This window comes from Pistacia vera, unplaced genomic scaffold (assembly GCF_008641045.1).
Source record: "Pistacia vera cultivar Batoury unplaced genomic scaffold, PisVer_v2 Contig777, whole genome shotgun sequence".
NCBI classification, from domain to species: Eukaryota; Viridiplantae; Streptophyta; class Magnoliopsida; order Sapindales; family Anacardiaceae; genus Pistacia; species Pistacia vera.
Window position 1 is genome coordinate 1 of NW_022196642.1, and position 17310 is coordinate 17310.

The 17310-nt window shown below is 37.3% G+C and overlaps 3 protein-coding genes across 6 annotated transcripts; 1 reads left to right on the plus strand and 2 right to left on the minus strand.

Annotated features, from left to right (window-relative positions):
- Positions 1 to 149: 149 nt before the first annotated feature.
- LOC116116481 (subtilisin-like protease SBT6.1) lies at positions 150 to 2955 on the plus strand. Of its 2 annotated transcripts, XM_031402549.1 has the most exons (4): positions 150 to 675; positions 791 to 851; positions 947 to 1076; positions 2754 to 2955. In XM_031402549.1, exons 1-3 carry the CDS (start codon positions 172 to 174, stop codon positions 1039 to 1041), a joined length of 660 nt encoding a protein of 219 aa, XP_031258409.1. In that variant the 5' UTR covers positions 150 to 171; the 3' UTR covers positions 1042 to 1076; positions 2754 to 2955. The 2 variants fall into 2 exon arrangements, with proteins under 2 accessions (XP_031258409.1, XP_031258407.1); XM_031402547.1 differs by lacking the exon at positions 2754 to 2955 and having other exon boundaries at positions 151 to 675; positions 947 to 1276.
- Positions 1372 to 4708, minus strand: LOC116116480 (ras-related protein Rab7). 3 transcript variants are annotated; one of them, XM_031402546.1, is made up of 7 exons: positions 4535 to 4708; positions 4093 to 4119; positions 3885 to 3984; positions 2950 to 3096; positions 2782 to 2862; positions 2433 to 2578; positions 1720 to 1895 (listed from the first exon to the last, which is right to left on the minus strand). In XM_031402546.1, exons 1-7 carry the CDS (start codon positions 4585 to 4587, stop codon positions 1829 to 1831), a joined length of 621 nt encoding a protein of 206 aa, XP_031258406.1. In that variant the 5' UTR covers positions 4588 to 4708; the 3' UTR covers positions 1720 to 1828. The 3 variants fall into 3 exon arrangements, with proteins under 3 accessions (XP_031258405.1, XP_031258406.1, XP_031258404.1); XM_031402545.1 differs by lacking the exon at positions 1720 to 1895 and adding an exon at positions 1372 to 1675 and having other exon boundaries at positions 2782 to 3096; XM_031402544.1 differs by having other exon boundaries at positions 2782 to 3096.
- A 5443-nt stretch (positions 4709 to 10151) lies between these two features.
- LOC116116478 (proline-rich receptor-like protein kinase PERK1) lies at positions 10152 to 14782 on the minus strand. Its single transcript, XM_031402543.1, has 8 exons — positions 14041 to 14782; positions 12615 to 13181; positions 12254 to 12340; positions 12084 to 12154; positions 11634 to 11710; positions 11154 to 11301; positions 10823 to 10984; positions 10152 to 10530 (listed from the first exon to the last, which is right to left on the minus strand). Exons 1-8 carry the CDS (start codon positions 14621 to 14623, stop codon positions 10228 to 10230), a joined length of 1998 nt encoding a protein of 665 aa, XP_031258403.1. The 5' UTR covers positions 14624 to 14782; the 3' UTR covers positions 10152 to 10227.
- Positions 14783 to 17310: the final 2528 nt, after the last annotated feature.

Here is a 17310-nt window from a genome sequence, read left to right on the forward strand (position 1 = left end):
TGACTAGGTGTTGAACTAGGAAAAAACAGATTAGGCATAGGTGTTTGATTTAAATGGAAGGAGCACAGTGTTTTTACAGAATTCCTCAGTGCTTGTGACTTTATATTCACTATTTCAAGACTCTTATCAATTGTGCAATGTTGCAATATTAATTTTTGGTGTCTACGACTTATGCAGGCTGACTCCCCAATTATTGGCCTTTTAGAGGCAGGGGAAGGTCGCATTGCAGTGTATGGTGATTCCAATTGTTTGGATAGTAGCCATATGGTTACCAATTGTTATTGGCTTCTAAGGAAAATATTAGATTTCACCAGTTCAAACATCAGAGATTCAGTACTTTTTTCTGACTCCAGTGAGCAACATACACCCTTGACTGAAGCTGACAACCAGTTACCATCTCGTAGAACTGATGTAAATTTCTCTACATATTCTGCCGTCCTGGGGAAGGATTTGATTTGTAGGAGTGACTCGAGATTTGAGGTTTGGGGAACAAAAGGATACAATTTACAGGTAAGGGGATGGAATAGAGTTTTGCCGGGCTATCCTGTTATGGATTTGGGGAGTGGTTTGAATTCCTTTATGGACACTTCAAAATCAAGGCGTCCGAAGTACACTGAGATAAGTAAGGGTGATTACTTGGGAAGCAAGTACTTGGGTATGTTCTACAAAGACGAGGTAAGAAACATAAATATAGTTCGGTGCATTCTTTTTTATTTTTCTATATTAAGTGAAGGTTCTCTAAAATTACAATGAACTGATAGCAGCTCCATTTTAAATTGTCAATATGCAGCTTGATATGCCTGTGCTCGTTGCTAGTCATTGGCTTGTACCCCTTGTAGTTGCAGTTACTGGTTAGTGAGCATTTATAAGTTTCTGATGTAGTTTCTCTCTTATGACTTGTGTATTATGTTTGATCTTTTGAATTTACTAATATGCTGGTTGGCAGGCCTTTTGGTGTTTTTGAGCTTCTGGAGAATCCGACAAAGACGACGGAGGAGGAGGAAAGGATCTGTCTCCAGTCGATTGGCCAATCTATTATAGCCAAGATAAATTTTTTATAGAGCCCCTTCCTGACGGTACACTGTCTGAAAGAAATCTCCTGTAGTATTGTTACATGTGTTTTTGAATTTTGTCTTTGGCATTATTACAGGAATTAGTTTTGTGTTCATAATATAGGTTTTGTTGTATTCATTTTGGTTCGGATGCTTGTAACAGCACAAATTTTACAGATTAATGATAGGATTTTTGAGATATTATATGGGGCCTTATTCTAATTCAAAATGAAAGCTTACATATCTTCCCTTCAGTGTTTAAGAATAAGTTGCATGGTAATGTTTACTAGTATTTTAAACATTTTCTTTAAGTAACACATTCAAAACCAGATCAAACTTGGTTAAAATCCACTATTCCTAAGAATTGAACAATTAGATCCCAGAGAATAAAAAGTTGAAAACAAGGGCAAGGAAGAAGTCCTCCCTGACTAAGCACTTGTATGATACATAAGACTTGAATAACATTTCTCCAGACTTACTAGGGCATGACGAATGGATCAGAAATGTCCATTGCTTAAGAGTTCCCCGATTTGAAGAAAGCCACCCATCAGACCATCTAACATTCACATCCTGAGGATCTCTGTTGCTGTCCACCCCCGACATCAATGGTGTCCGGAAGGTAACTTCATCATTAGAAAAACAGNTAAGCACTTCACTTGTATGATACATAAGACTTGAGTAACATTTCTCCAGACTTATTAGGGCATGACGAATGGATCAGAAATGTCCATTGCTTAAGAGTTCCCCGATTTGAAGAAAGCCACCCATCAGTCCATCTAACATTCACATCCCGAAGATCTCTGTTGCTGTCCACCCCCGACATCAATGGTGTCCGGAAGGTAACTTCATCATTAGAAAAACAGAACAATTAATAAAGCATATCCCAACAAATGAAAAACTTTAACGATAAGGAGGATTTAAACAGTATCTTTGATGAATAGTCCCATGTAATGCAAATGGCAATTTCTTTGAGTTCAGACCTAGCTACATTATCTTAAAGAATCCTAATTCTTTCTAGAAAATCTAGCAAAGATGAAGATTTGCTTTAATATATTTAAACAGGTATCTTTGATTAATGATGTAATGCAAATGCAATTTCTATAGTTCAGACCTTGCAGGTTATCCACTCTAATAATATCCCTCAAAACTTAATGGATCATAAAATTTGGTTAAATATTTACACTAAGAACAGGAAGGATGTAGACCAACTCAACTCAATCAACACTTATCCAACTAACAACAGGATGGCAAAGGGCATTATTTAGATGAGGACGAAAAATTAGCATTCAAGATAGAAGAGCTAAGCACAGACAGCAAGATCCATCAGCTATGAACTTTAGCAAATGAACAGATTTAAACTCAGATTTCAAAGATACATACATTTCTTCTTCAGGTTCATTTTTGAGAGCATTTTTAGCTATACACTGGAAAGCAGCTTCAACGTTGAAACCTTCTTTGGCAGAAGTTTCAAAATAAGGAATATTTCCCTTCGAAGCACACCATGCCTTTGCCTTCTTCTCAGATACCTGAATGTGCCCATGATGGCATGATACATTTACCAGTTTACGTTATCAAATTTTACATCACAGAAATGGACAAAACTAATCTTTAATGAAATCTGTGCTAAATCTTTCTTCTTACTAATTATACATAAAGCAGTATTATTCATGATTTGGGATGATAAAATATATTTCTGCACAGGAGTTTGAAGGAAGAGAAGTCATCTTACCACTCGACTATTGCCACCGTCAACATCTACCTTGTTCCCCAATACAACAAATGGGAAATTTTCAGGATCAGAAGGGCTAGCCTGTACATGAAATTGAATAAGGAAAACATTGAGTAAGCAAGCAATGGAACTTCGAAACTCCTCAAATGTCAACAGATTGATGATTACCTGAATCAGAAACTCCTCCCGCCAATTGTTGAGATTATCAAATGATTTCATGACATTCACATCATATACAAGAACACAACAGTCTGCACCACGGTAGAAAGCCACTCCAAGACTTTGAAATCTTTCCTGCCCAGCTGTATCCCAAATCTGAGAGTATGTAGTCAAAAAGGGTCAGTATCAAGTAGTGGATGATTCAAGCACATTACATTGCTGAGATACTAAAAGAATTTTTCCAGATAAATATACAGGTTCCTGTGCTTTGCTGAAGCTATGCCTGTCCTGTTCCTCAGTAATTTAAAAAAAAACATTATAGTCGACAGAGTAAAGGAAATAAAAATATAATCTTATTAACTTCCATTGAACATTCTACAGAAATTAAAGGATGGCATTACCAATGCATAGAGGGACTCTACTTAATGAAGCTTCCAAATGGTTACACAATTTTTCACTGGTTACACACAAAAAATTTCACTGTTTTGACAGAAATTTTTTGGTTGTTGTAGCTAGGTCATTAAAAGGAGAGGTTTAAAAATTTAATCAAAGTAATTGGACATTTACCAACAAAATACTGTTACTCATCTAACCATAATGTTAATAATACAAAGTTAATTCTAAGTAGTCATTTGATTAGTTTGTATATCAGCACAGAAAATTCAGGAAGAAACAACCATCTTCCTCACAACAAGAATTCCTATGTTTTATTAAATTTGCAGAATTATTACAAATCACATGGAATACAAATAGCAATCTACAATAGAGTAATCACTTGATTAGTTTGTATATCAGCACAGTAAACTCAGGAAGAAACAACCATGAAAGGCATGAGAAAAGCTACACAAACAGAATGATTAATGTAATTCAGGATTCAGCCTATGACCCCTATTGCAGGTTTATAATTTTTTGCACTTTAGAGGGATATTATTAGAGTAGCTAACCTGCAAGGTGAAAAGCCTATCCTCGAATTGGACTTCTTTTGTCAAGAAATCTGCCCCAATAGTTGCTTTGTACTGATTACTGAACTTGCGGTTCACATATCTAAGTGTTGAGTATTAAGGGTAATTACATCTCTAATTTACCATAATGTTAAAAACCAAACACACACATATATTAAAAATAAAATATAAATTGCAAGTTTTAGGATACTGATTCATCAAAGATGTCTTTCCAACCCTGTTAAAAATCAGCACAATAAAAAATTACCAATCAAACGTAAAAGTGAAAACAACAGGAAATTCGATTAAATAATAAATTAGGAAGGAAAAGCCCTTCTACAATATTTTTCTATTCTCAATTTTTTCTTCCTTTAGCCCACCAGCCAAACAGCTAAACTAACTCCAGAAATACAATGGAAATAAAACACTAATGCTATAATCGTCGGATCAAATGCAGTATCCAAATCAACTAATTGAATTCATTGAAAAACAATTAAAACTATGAATTACATTTTTTACTGCTAGACTCTGCTCGGACAGAACCAAATGAAATGAGTTCATCTAATTTAGGTTAATTTTGAATCATCTGACACCAAAAGCAAACGAAATTCCATTTTCTCGTAACCTAAAAAAAAAAAAAAAAAAAATCTAACCCGCTGTCACCAAGGATTATAACTTTGAGAAGCATGCGTCTACGAGTAGCCATTGGGATTCAAAAGCGAATGAATTATATGTTAAAATTAGTTTTGGAATTTGTAAGAGATGATAAACGAATATGAAGAGTTATTTTTGGTAAATCGAATATGCAAGTAAAAGATTCTCTTTTTTTGGATTATTATTTATGATTATATTTTTAATATTGAGCGACAAAAGGTGTAGTAATCATTAGTGGACTGGACATAACAACTACCGGTCTTGTACGGCCAGGTCAGAACCAATGAGCGAATTTGATGACCTGGCCATCGGGCGGGTTGGGCGGGTATGGTCTGGGTAGCAAGGGTCACGGGTTAACGGATGAAAAATTCTCACGGGTCGACATTTTCATGATCCGTATCCGCCGTACGGGCACGGTCACTCGTGAAAATGGAAGCAGCTTTTTACATTTTTCATATTTTTTACTGTTTTCCATATTAAACTTATTAGTTATTAACTTATATATTAAATAAATGGATGATTAAATAAATTTAATTAGATTTCACCAATATTGTTAATCAATATTAATATTTTTCATATATATCAAAGTCTACCATATAGATAATAGAATTAATAAACACTAAACATACATAGTAATTACTAATTAGTAAAACTAAACATACAAAATTGTTTAACATTCAACATACATAATATAGTAAACACTAATAATTAAACGATATAATTGTTTAACCAAAGTACCAACACACTAAACAAACAAAGCCTCCTTGATTATGAAATCTCCTTCCCCGCCCTTGACTTAATGGCACAACCAGCTGAACATCATCATTTCATCTTCTACAATTAACAAGATATAAGTTAATTATGTAATATATAACACAACAAAAATATTAAAACATGTGAAATATAAGTTAAAATGTTACCTTTAACTTCATATCCAGAAATCCATGTCTTGGTGCATTCAAAGACTCTGCTCTCCGGTAAAAGTGAACTTCGATATTTACTGAGCACTTTGCTACCAATACTGAAACGGATTCCGAAGCAACAGTCGTATTGGTATATATAACAATCACGGGCCATCATCGAAAGTATCAGGTATCGATCACTATTTTTCTTCCAATGGTCCAGGACATCCAAATTGCAAAATTTGATGCGATCAAATCTTGCCCTCCCAAATAAGTACAATCGGACTCTTAGTAGCACTAAAGTCACTCTTGTAGTAGTCAAATCTTGCACCATTTAAATAGTTAATTTAATAAAGCAAAATTACAAAATAAAGAAAACTTTATTAATCACAAGAATATAAAATATTTAAGGAGTATGAGTTACACAGATATATCTCCAAGATATGAGGATTACTAGCTTGTCCACAATCATCTCCAGTGGGAACCCATGGCCACTTGACTCTCATAAGCAGCAAAAAGCTATACAACTCATGTTGCACCAACTCCAACTTTCTTGTTGTAACTACTGGGCCATCAACTTTTTTGTAACAAAACTCAACAAACTCAAACTTGAAACGTGGGTCCAGAATTGCTGCAATTGCTAACACAACTGTATATGATCCCAATATTTGTCAAATTTTCCTTTCATTTGACTTGCCATGGTATAGAACTCATCCCATTTCCATCTTTCGTATAAACGCACTTGAATCTCCACACATTTCTGAGATACAAGTTGTTGGGGGTACTGGGAACCGAAAAAAGAGTAGTGATCTCATAAAATAGTTGCAAGAACTTGCAAATCCTCGCCCATCCCATTCTTCATTTGAAGGACAATTTTATAATTGGGATCTATCAGTGCCAAATGAACAAACACACAACGGTATATTAACGCATTTTCAAGCATTAAATAAGTGGAATTCCATCTCGTGGGAATATCCATTCGCAATCCTTTTGAGCTTATTACACTAATTGTTAACAAGTTCTCCAAACTTCATTCTTTTAGTCACTTCTTTAACATATTTCACACTTTCACGAATTTATGCAAAGTCACGCTACTCACCTTTAACCTCTGGACTATCAGATTCCAGATATGTGCACAACATCGCACATGAAAAAAAGAACCATCACATAATAAAACATTTTGCAGACAAAGTTGACTCCTTAAAATGTCTTCCATTTTATCATTGTTACTTGCATTGTCTAATGTAAGAGAGAAAACTTTCTTTTCAATCCCCAATCTTTTAAGAAATCCACTATGTCGACAAAAGAGCCCCCGAGTGTGGAGGAGGATATGGCTAAAACGAATTCTACCTTGTAACTCCCAGTTCTCATCAACATAGTGAGCCGTTAAAGAAATATACCCATCAGTAGTACAAGAACTCCAAATATCAGAAGTCAAGCATATTCTACACGAAACCCTCTCTAAAGCAAGCTTAATCCTTTCCTCTCCCTGTAATATATCTTTAAGCAATCCGCCTTAACGGCTTCTAGTATAATGCTTAACTTCATGATTCAAATACATGTGGACATCCCTAATCCTTCATGCTCCACTATTGAATATGGGTAATTATGTTTTATGATTCCTATTGCCATCTTCTCACGATAAATTCTTGAGAAATCTTCAAACGTCTAATTAGTCACAATCCATCATCATTTGATCTACACTAGTAGTAATGGTACGTTTAGGATAATTCCATATGGCGCCTCATATTCTTAGTCCCATGACTGGAACTACCATGTGCATAGACTTACCACAAATCATACACTTTACCCTCACTTCCCCATTATCTTCTGTATTTTGTAAATTGACCCCAAACATCTGAAACTTTACGTCTTTTTGGACAAACAGTACTACCAGTAGAAGGAAGTTGACCTACGGCTACATTACGACCATTCCTAAATCTGTAGAGTCCTCCATACCAAGCCAATCTAAAGGACACAACAAAGTATTTACATTTAAATTAATTAACCAATCATAATCCAAACAATTCGTCCAAAAAAAATAAAAACACTCCCATATATTTTACAAGCAAACCAGCCCTACCAAAGACGGATTTTTCCAACTCAACAATCAACACCCCTGACTCCAATAAGTATAACCAATCATAATTCATAACAATTCATCCAAAAAATTTAATAAAGAATTATGAATTCAAGTTGCCTTAATAGCATATAAGGTTATCAAATCAAATCATAATAATTAAAATTGATCACAAGTTTGACTATATGTTATAAGTGTGACATTTAATATAACAAAAATTTTGTATATTTATTCTGTATAACTTAACATGGATGTTGAGGAAAGTAAAAAATTAGAATCCTCAAAAAGCTCTGACAGAGCAAATTTTGAGTCTCGCCAAAGCCAAAACAATCTTATTAATTATTCGTAAATTCTTCCTAAGTTCCGACAAAGCAACATAAAGATGAATAAGTAAATAAACTAATTCAACATTATAAAAGCTATCTGTAAGCTCGAGGCTGATATTCTAGTGTTTCATGCTATAAAAAGAGGTTGACCAAAATTATCAGCCAATACAAGCATAAAAGATTCACTACTTATGCTCAACTTTATACCAAATCCATCACCAACTATTCTCTTAGAAGCCCCTCAACCTTGACTTAAGCGGAAAAAGGAATGGTGAAGTGAGGTTAGCTCTTACGGATAATATCTAGCTCAAAGTCAAAAGTTTACTAACTACACAGTAGAATAATAGGAATTTCAGAAACATAAGAGTTAAAACACCATGCGCACAAGCAAAGACCTTGAAATAAACAAAAAAAAAAAAGTTCAAACATATTTTTCCTATTTCCCAAAAACAAAGAAGTTTAAGTTAAAGGTCCTGCCCACCCAGTAAGAGTTACGAAAACAAATAGTCAACACAAAATGCTTAAGCAACCACATCCATAAGCTAACCATGGAAAAAAGAGAGACAATAGCAAAAAATTCTCTTGAATTAGAGACCACACTGACCTGATGCTGCCCTGATGGTGCTGCCCTGAGAGGAGACTATTGTGCCGGGCTGGTGCTGCCGTGAGAGGAGACTGGCTGCCGTGCTGGTGTTGCCGTCAGTGAGATTGCTGCTGCCGTGACTGCTGCTGTGCCATGACCTGCTGTCGCTGCCGTGACTGCTGCCGTGACTTGCTGCCGCTGCCATGACCTGCTGCTGCTGGCGCCTGCTGCTGCCGTGCTGGTGTTGCCGTGAGAGGAGACTGCTGCTGCCGTGTTGGACCTGCTGCCGTTGCCATGACCTGCTGCTACTGGCGTCTGCTGCTGCTGCCGTGAGAGGAGACTGCTGCTGCCGTGCTGGTGCTGCCGTGAGTGAGACTTGCTGCTGCCGTGACCTGCTGCTGTCGTTAGAGAAGTCAAAGAATGAGGGAGAGTGGAGCTGCTGTGAGAGTGAGAGAGTGAGGGAGTGGAGCTGCTGTGAGAGGACTGGAGTAGTGGAGGCTGTGGAGGTGCTATGGAAGAGAATGGCTGTTGCGTTTTTTTTTTTTTTTTTCTCTGATAAGTTTTGCTATTTTGGTTTATATTAGGGTTTGAGTTGAGACTTGAGAGTGAGACTGTGAGAGGACGAGACGAGTCATTCATAAGTTTTATTTATTTTTTTTTAAATTTTGAATTTGCGGGTCCGCGGGTACCCGCGGGTAGTACTTGGTCCACCCGTAAAAGTCACGGGCGGGCCGGGTACGGGTTAATTTTTCACGGGTCGAAATATGTATTATCCGTACCCGTCTGTTGGGTACGGGTACCCGTTGACCCGCGGGTACACCCGCCCGTTTGCCAATGAGCAAATTTGAGGACGGCTCTTTGCTCTCTCCAGAAACGCCACCATTTTTTTACTATAATAACAATAATACCCTTGATGAGGTGTATTTGCTAAGTCAGGACAGGACAGGAGTTTGTTACACGCATAAAGCTAAGGTTCAGTGGAATGTTGGAGTTGATGTAAGGAAGTTCAACTGTTACATCCATTCCAGATGTTATAAAAGAAAATTCCAAGTTTTTGGTGGAGTTGATGGCAACTTTAGTGGTAATCAATCCTTTTATTTACACAGATTAAATTATGACATAATTTCAGAAAAACAATAGGTTAATCATTTTAATTAGTCTTCTAAGTTTATTTTATGATACAGTAGTTGATGCACATTAAAAATGAATTTACATTAAACAAAATCTCAATTATTGTTACGATCGGGCAATTTTGAAAACCTGCCGCCGTTTCACTTCTAAATAAGGCAATTTTGACTTGGTCGATAAAGAGGAAACGACAAAGGGTGGGGACTGGAGTGGCGTTCAAATTTGAAAAGAACAATGTAAGTGGAGGAGAACGTGGGAGGCCAGCTATATGCCCCAGTCTAAAGCTAAATCAACATTCAAACCAGACACCGACGACAGAAGCATGCAAGAAATCCAGGACCACGTGCACTAAAGACTAAACCATCAAGGACAAACGCCAAAATCAACTCAAAGTGGGCTGGCATCCCATAAACACTCTCAACACATTTCAATTTCAACTACCAAATTGATTTAAACATTGAACAAACAAATCAAAGAATCGACAAACTCTGTCCCTTGTGTTCTTTTTATATAATAATAATAATCACTAATAAATACAGGTAAGTATTAAAAACAAATCAAAATTAGACTCAAGAGAGAAAAAAAGAATATTGTGCATGCAGAACAGCATTCTTGCAATTAAAAAAAAGGGGGCCTGTGACTTTACAGAAAAAAAAAATTGGAACATCGGTTGTTAAGAGCTTCCAGTGAAACCTTGACTGTTTTTCTTCATCCTTCCCATCTCCATTTCTCGCGTGTTTTCACCGCTTGAGCCAGAAGGGTATAATCCATATTCACTTGTAGGTGCACTGTACTCACTACTTGCTCCATACTCCTGGCTGTTCAATGCCATCTTCCTGAATTTTTTCAAGTCTTCATTGTATTGCATCGTATCATAGTCTGAACTTCCGTAAGAACTGTAAATATTGCTGTGTCCAGGTCTAATTCCTTCATTAAGATCAGATAGAGACACATCTCCTTCCAAAGCACGGACTATCTGCTAGGTTAAAATTAACTGTGATTAGAATTCCATTCAAAAATAGTACCTATAATTAACAGCTTTAAGCATCTTGCTTATTATCATATCAAGACGATAATTGAGCAAATTATTTGAGAACTTCTCAGTAAATGTTTCCCAGTCACAATCATCTGATTATACCACTTTTTCAAGCCACATGAAACTAGCAGACATCACATTAGGAAATTGGATCTCAATATGCATGAGGGCTCAAGCACATGAAATCAGTCAATTAAACTGGCAATTGATAAATCATTTTTTTGTCCATTACCTGGCTCGTTCTTGGCCGGCGACGTGCTGAATGACGCACACAAGCGGCTGCACAAGCAACCATCCTAGCCATCTCGTTGTGGTCATAATCATTTTGCAGCCTTGGATCAGCCAGACTGTCAAAGTTTCCATCTTCCAGAGCTCGGTTAAGCACAGGCCTTGCCTGTAATCCCAACAAAGATTTAGTTGATGTGACATCCCAAAGTTTAGAACCATAACTCTTTTGTTGCAGCCCATCACCAAACAGAGGGAATATTCAAGAAAACAAAATCAAATAGTAAAGTTTTTATGAATATAATTCATTTGCATGGATGGAAAAAGTTAATACCCACCCAGTCAACCAAACTATCTTCCATGTAAGAATGGCTTGAGTCAACAGGTCGGCGTCCAGTAATCAATTCCAAAAGCATGACCCCAAAGGAGAAAATATCTGATTTCTCTGTGAGTTTTCCACTTGAAGCATACTCTGGAGCCAAGTAACTGTAGGCAGCAAACATATAAGCACATTAACAATTAACTAATTTAAGTCCTGATTCCTGAATAAGCATATAAAACTCACAGATAGACACTTAACAGACACCTCTATAGAAAAGTAAACCAAAATGGTAGATCTGACCATTAGCAAGAGAACAGACTGACTAGGTTAATGTACATCATGAAAGCACAGGATTAAAAATGACAGCATCATAGAAGACCAACTACACTAAGACATATCACCATGAAGTGATGCAGCTTACTTTCCATTTCAACGTAAATTGCATCCAAACAAAGTACAAATACGAGGAATAAGTGCACTGAGTTAAAGAACTTACCCAAATGTACCCATTACTCTTGTGGAGACATGTGTATTGAGATCAGAAGAGAATTTTGCCAGTCCAAAATCTGCCACCTGAGAAAAAGGTTTCAGTCAATGATGATAGAACCACATACTTGGATATTGTTAAACAATCCAAAAAAATAAGAAAAAGAGGAGGCTAGGGTTTCATTGATACTGCACAATGCAATCGAATACAAAAGAATGATTTAACCTAAATACAAAGAGACTATATATAGGCTAAACAAAGGAAGGGAAATAATGAAAAGACTATTCTACCCTTAATAAACATAAAACAAAATAACCCTATATTTCTTAACAGATATCTATTTAAAAAACACTTCAAAAAATACCAGTTTTTCTAGTAGCATATAAATTAAGGTTGGACTTGTGTCTGTGCTGATTCAGATTTTGCAATCTCAAAAAATTAAATTGTGCAATCAAGTACCTTTGCCTCAAACTTGAAATCCAGAAGTATGTTAGCTGCCTTAATATCACGATGAATAATCTTAGGATGACCTGCAAATATGGGTAGATATTATTAGAGTGTAAATCTAAATCAAGTCAACCATCACAATATCATTTGATTAGGTGTACAAAGATTGAGAGAGGTCTTACAATCTTCATGAAGATATGCCAATCCTTTGGCAGAACCTAAAGAAATTTTCAGTCTGGTGGGCCAATCCATGGTCGGTCGCCCCTTTCCTGCAAAACTTTCTATCAGATCCTTGTTACCAGAAATTTTTATATTGGTTAATAGTATCGTGTTAAATAAGCATCCAGAAACCATTAACTTAGAGCATTTGGTGCCTTGAGCATGACAAAGACCAAAACAGTGGTCACAAGAGGATGGAACAAAATACAATTTAAAAGCAGCAAAATTAGTCAGAACTAGTAACTAAATTAGTAACAAATCATTTACCAGACAATAGAAAGAACTTGACACAATAGTTCACACAAACAGTTAATCCAAACTTACCATGTAAGTGAAACTCCAAAGTGTTATTTGGAACAAACTCATAAACAAGCATTCTTTGTGACCCAGCCATACAGTAGCCAACCAAGGAAACAAGATGTTTGTGATGTACTCGGCTGATAATTTCAACTTCTGCCTGAAATTCACGTTCTCCCTGCCCACTTCCAGCTTTCAGTTGCTTGATTGCCACTTCTTTTCCATTAGGTAAGACTCCTTTGTGTACATACCCAAAACCACCTTGTCCAAGGAGGTTGGCATCTGAGAAGCCATCAGTTGCCCTTGATAATTCCTCATATGTAAATGTGCTCTTTGAGAAACCTAAAGAAATGCCTGGTGAAGGTGGTGGGAGTGAATTGTCAGGCCCTGAGTAATTGGAGCCAGAGCCTCCACTACTGCTCATGAAAGGTGGTGGTGGCGGCGGCTGAGGAGAAGGAGAATGAACTGGTGAGTGTGGTGGACGTGATGCAACTGGAGGTGGAGGAGAGGGTTTTGGCATCGTTGTGACAACATGAGCAGCAGGCGGAGGGACATTATGCTGCCACTGATGCTGCTGGCCACCATAAGGGTCAACTGGCAATTATCAAAAGAAAAAACACTAAAAATATTATATATACCACTCAGAGTAGATAATTTAGGTAAGGAACTCTAAAACATTGAAGTCAGGAAATCATGTACACAGAATCTCTAAACTTCTTCAGAGTTCATCAAAGCAACTGGATAAATGATTATAACTTCTTCATAGTATTTGATTTAGTGTATATCTACGCACAAAAGATACTGAATCAAAATCAGTAAGTTATAATTTTAGAGTGATGTCCAAATGCCTTGTAATCTCATGAAAAACTACATGGTCAACTCGAAGAAAAAATAATTATTAGGGGCCCTCAATGGAGGAAAATAGTTAAATGTCTCAATAAATGCAACAAACTGAAAGAGGAATTAGAGAAATGCAGCGGAGAACGATGATTAGCTGATAGTTTAAAATTTATTTGTTTCCACTAACTAATTGAAGGTGGTAAATTTCTTAACAAGAATCACGGGATGTCTTAGAAGAAATAACCCCATAAAAAGCAAGATTGCCTCCATTCCAACCCTTAGACACTGCAGGCACATGCAGCTTCAATCACCAATTTCTATAAAACTAAATTTAAAAGAAACAAATAAAAGTCAAAGGTATGACCGTTTCAGAGATCTATGCATCGAGACAATCAAAAACGATTTTTTTAAAAGAAAAAATAACAATTAAAATTCAGAAATCAAAATAAGACAATGACGACTCAGAACTCCAAAATTCTTAACCAGAAATGAACATCACGGTAAACAAATGTTTTAAATCAATTAAAACTTGAAGCCATTTGAAGGAATTAATGAAAAATATAAACAAAAACTATGTAATTGAAATGACAGGAACCAAAGCACAAACACGAACCTTTAGGGCCAGGAGGTGGTGGAGGCATATAGTAACCAGCCTCATCATCTCTCCTCTTCTTCCTCTTACAACAACAAAGAAACAACAAGCTGACCACCACAAGTATAGCCAGTCCTCCTATCGCTAACCCCACCACTAACCCAGTACTTATCCCACCACCACCACTAGAAGACGACGAACTAGGTGGAGGCGGTGGACTGCGAGCAGTCGGCGGCGGCGGTGTCCCCGAACTTCTTGGAGGCGGGGGTGAGTTTCCACCCGAAGGATTTGACGGTGGAGGAGGAGATGGAGTAGTAGAGGATGGAGGCGGGGGGGTAGAGGAGGGTGGTGTTGGAGGTGAGGAGGCGGCGGGTGGAGTAGCGGCTGGAGTGGTTGGTGGTGGTGGAGATGCGGGAGTGGTGGGTGGGGGTGCAGCTGGAGTGGCAGGTGGTGGCGTAGCTGGAGTGGCTGGAGGAGGAGATGCAGGAGTGGCAGGTGGTGGAGCGGCGGGAGTAGTTGGTGGCGGGGATGTAGTGTTGGTTGAGGGTGGAGAGGTGGGCGCCGGTGTTACAGGGGCGGACCCCGGCGGCGGTGACGACGACATTGGTGGTGATGTAGACGATCTCTCTCAAAATTAAAAGTTTAACTTTTAATTAGAGAGAGAGAGAGAAGAGTTATGGAGTTTGGTTAGTTGGAAGGGATTGTGTTTGGTGTTAGTTTTAGGACAAATGAAACCTATTTCACATGGGAGAGAGAAAAGAGATTGAGGAATTATCGTCTGCTCTGCTTCTGCCTCTGCTTGTTGGAATGTCCAGTCGCCAGTAAGACAAAGTGCTCCAGTGGGACCCACACGATTGGCCCGCGTTTTTCGCAAATATTTACTCCCTTTTTTGGATATTTAATCAAATATAATATTTTTCTATTTAAATTTTAATTGGAAATAAATGAGAGGACCCGACCCGACCCGATGTCTAATCTTCTAAGGTAGAGATAGTGGTTGATTTATTGTGAGGAAAGAAGATCCATCAATATCAATGAGAATCTAAGTCTTTACCAACTTTACCCCATCCATTACGGCATGTGGAAACAAGTTTGTGATTTTAACATTACTGGATTCTTTTGTGATAAACGTGTTAAAACAAGTTTGTTGAATACAGTTCGTTACACACGCTGGTCAAATATTTATAAAATGAAAAAAAAAAAAAAAAAAAAAAAAAAAGGTACAACTGTATAGATTCCAAGTAAAGGTTGATTGTATATTAATATGTATATGTAATTTAAAAGGTTAATTAGCAGATTAGTCAAAAGATTGGGTGGAGTTTAGTTGCAGTGTATGTTACTCTTAAGTAAAAGGCAAACCAGCTGGATGTATTGACGTCTTTCCTAATTATTGTTTTAAAAAATCCCAACTTGATATAATATTTTTTAAATAAAAGGAAATTTTAATACGATAATAGTTTGTTTCAACATTTTCGATTGGGCACCGAAACGGTTAGGTTGGTCCACGTATTCTAAGCTGTTACATTCTGTAATGAATGATTTATTATTAATATTTAAAAAAAATAAATTGCAGAAATGTTATTAGCAAGAATAATTGTTATTGCCAGAATTATTAATTTAGAATTGGGGCACACCTGTTCTGATTCATACCAAATGAGATTAGTGTAATTAGTGAATAAGTAGATTCGAAAAAGTATGGAGAAGATGAGACTTTTCCTTTTTGGAGTGCCGGCAAAAAGGATGGTATAGAATTAGCAGGCTTCTGTTGAACATAAACATAAATTTACATTTGACTTGGACAATATCAACCATACGGTTAATGCTTTGTGATTATTTTTTTAAACATGTTTAGTTATACAAAAACCCAATAACTTTTAACATTTTCTTTTGTTAAACACAAAAAACAGTAATTACAGCTAGACCTGGCAAATGGGCGGGTACGGGTAGGGAATACTTGTTACGAGTAAAATGGGCACGAGTCCGCGAGTCAAATTTTTCTACGAGTCGATATATGCATGACCCGTACCCGCTCGTGCGAGTATAGGTCGACCCGCGGGTTACCCGCATATAATGCTCACAATGCATCAAAACTCAATACTCTCAATGCAAATAATGGTAGTTAAGTGTATTGTCTTGTTTGCCCAAAACGTTTGCTAACTTGGTAAAAGCATTTACCTTTGAGAGTGATTGTTGCTGCTGAGAGTTAGGTGACGTCGTAGTGAGAGAGAATGAGAGTGAGAGGAGAGCAAAAGTTGTTTCGTCGTCGGCCTAGGTTTGGGAGTTGCCGTTCATCGGCGTGACAGGGTGAGAGAGTTCAGACTGAGCTGAGAGTTGCGTCAGAGCAGAATGAGAGTGAGAGGAGAGTTGCAGCAGCTACTTTTTCGTCGGGATGGCCCATGTTTGGGAGCTACCGCTTGTCGGTGTGAGTGAGCACGAGAGAGTTGAGACTGAGCTGAGAGTCGCGTCGGAGTAGAATGACAATGAGAGGAGAACTGCAGCTGTTGTTATTTCGACGGAGGCGGCCTGGGTTTGGGAGTTGCCGTTCGTCGGCATGAGCAGGGGCAAATCCAGCCACTTTTGGCCCACCCTCAAATTTTTTTTTTTAAAATATTAATATGTATAATTTATATATTTTAGCCCACCCTAACAAAAATATTAATGGACAAAAATAGTAATGTATAATTAATTTTTATTTTGGCCCACCCTAAAAGAAATTATTGGATCCGCTATTGGGCATGAGTGAGTGTGAGAGAGTTGAGACTGAGCTACGAGTCGTGTCGGAGCAGAATGACAGTGAGAGGAGAGCTGCAGCTACTGTTGTTTTATCGACGATGGCCTGGGTTTGGGAGCTGTCGTTCGTCGGCGAGAGTGAGCTGTAACCGTGGCTGCGTGAGTGAGCTGTGAGTAGTGTGCTTCGTGAGAGAGTTAAGTGTGTAGTCTGATTAAGTTACGTTTAGACTTTAGGGTTTGTTAATAAATTGTATTTTAAATTTTTTTTTTTTTTTTTTAAATTCAATTACGAGTACCCGCGAGTATTACCTAACCCACCCACAAATTTCACGGGTGGATCAGATAGCTTTGAAACGGATATTTTAGAACGAAGTGATACCCATTTATCCGCGAGTGTGAGCACCCTTTTGCCAGGTCTAATTACAACCTTTTCTCTGTTCAAAAAATAATAATATATTTTACATTTAAAAAGTACATTGAATGACTTTTTCATTTCAAAAAAATTAGATATTTTTTAATATTTATGTAATCAAAATAATTAGTTTGTGGGGTGTAAAATGA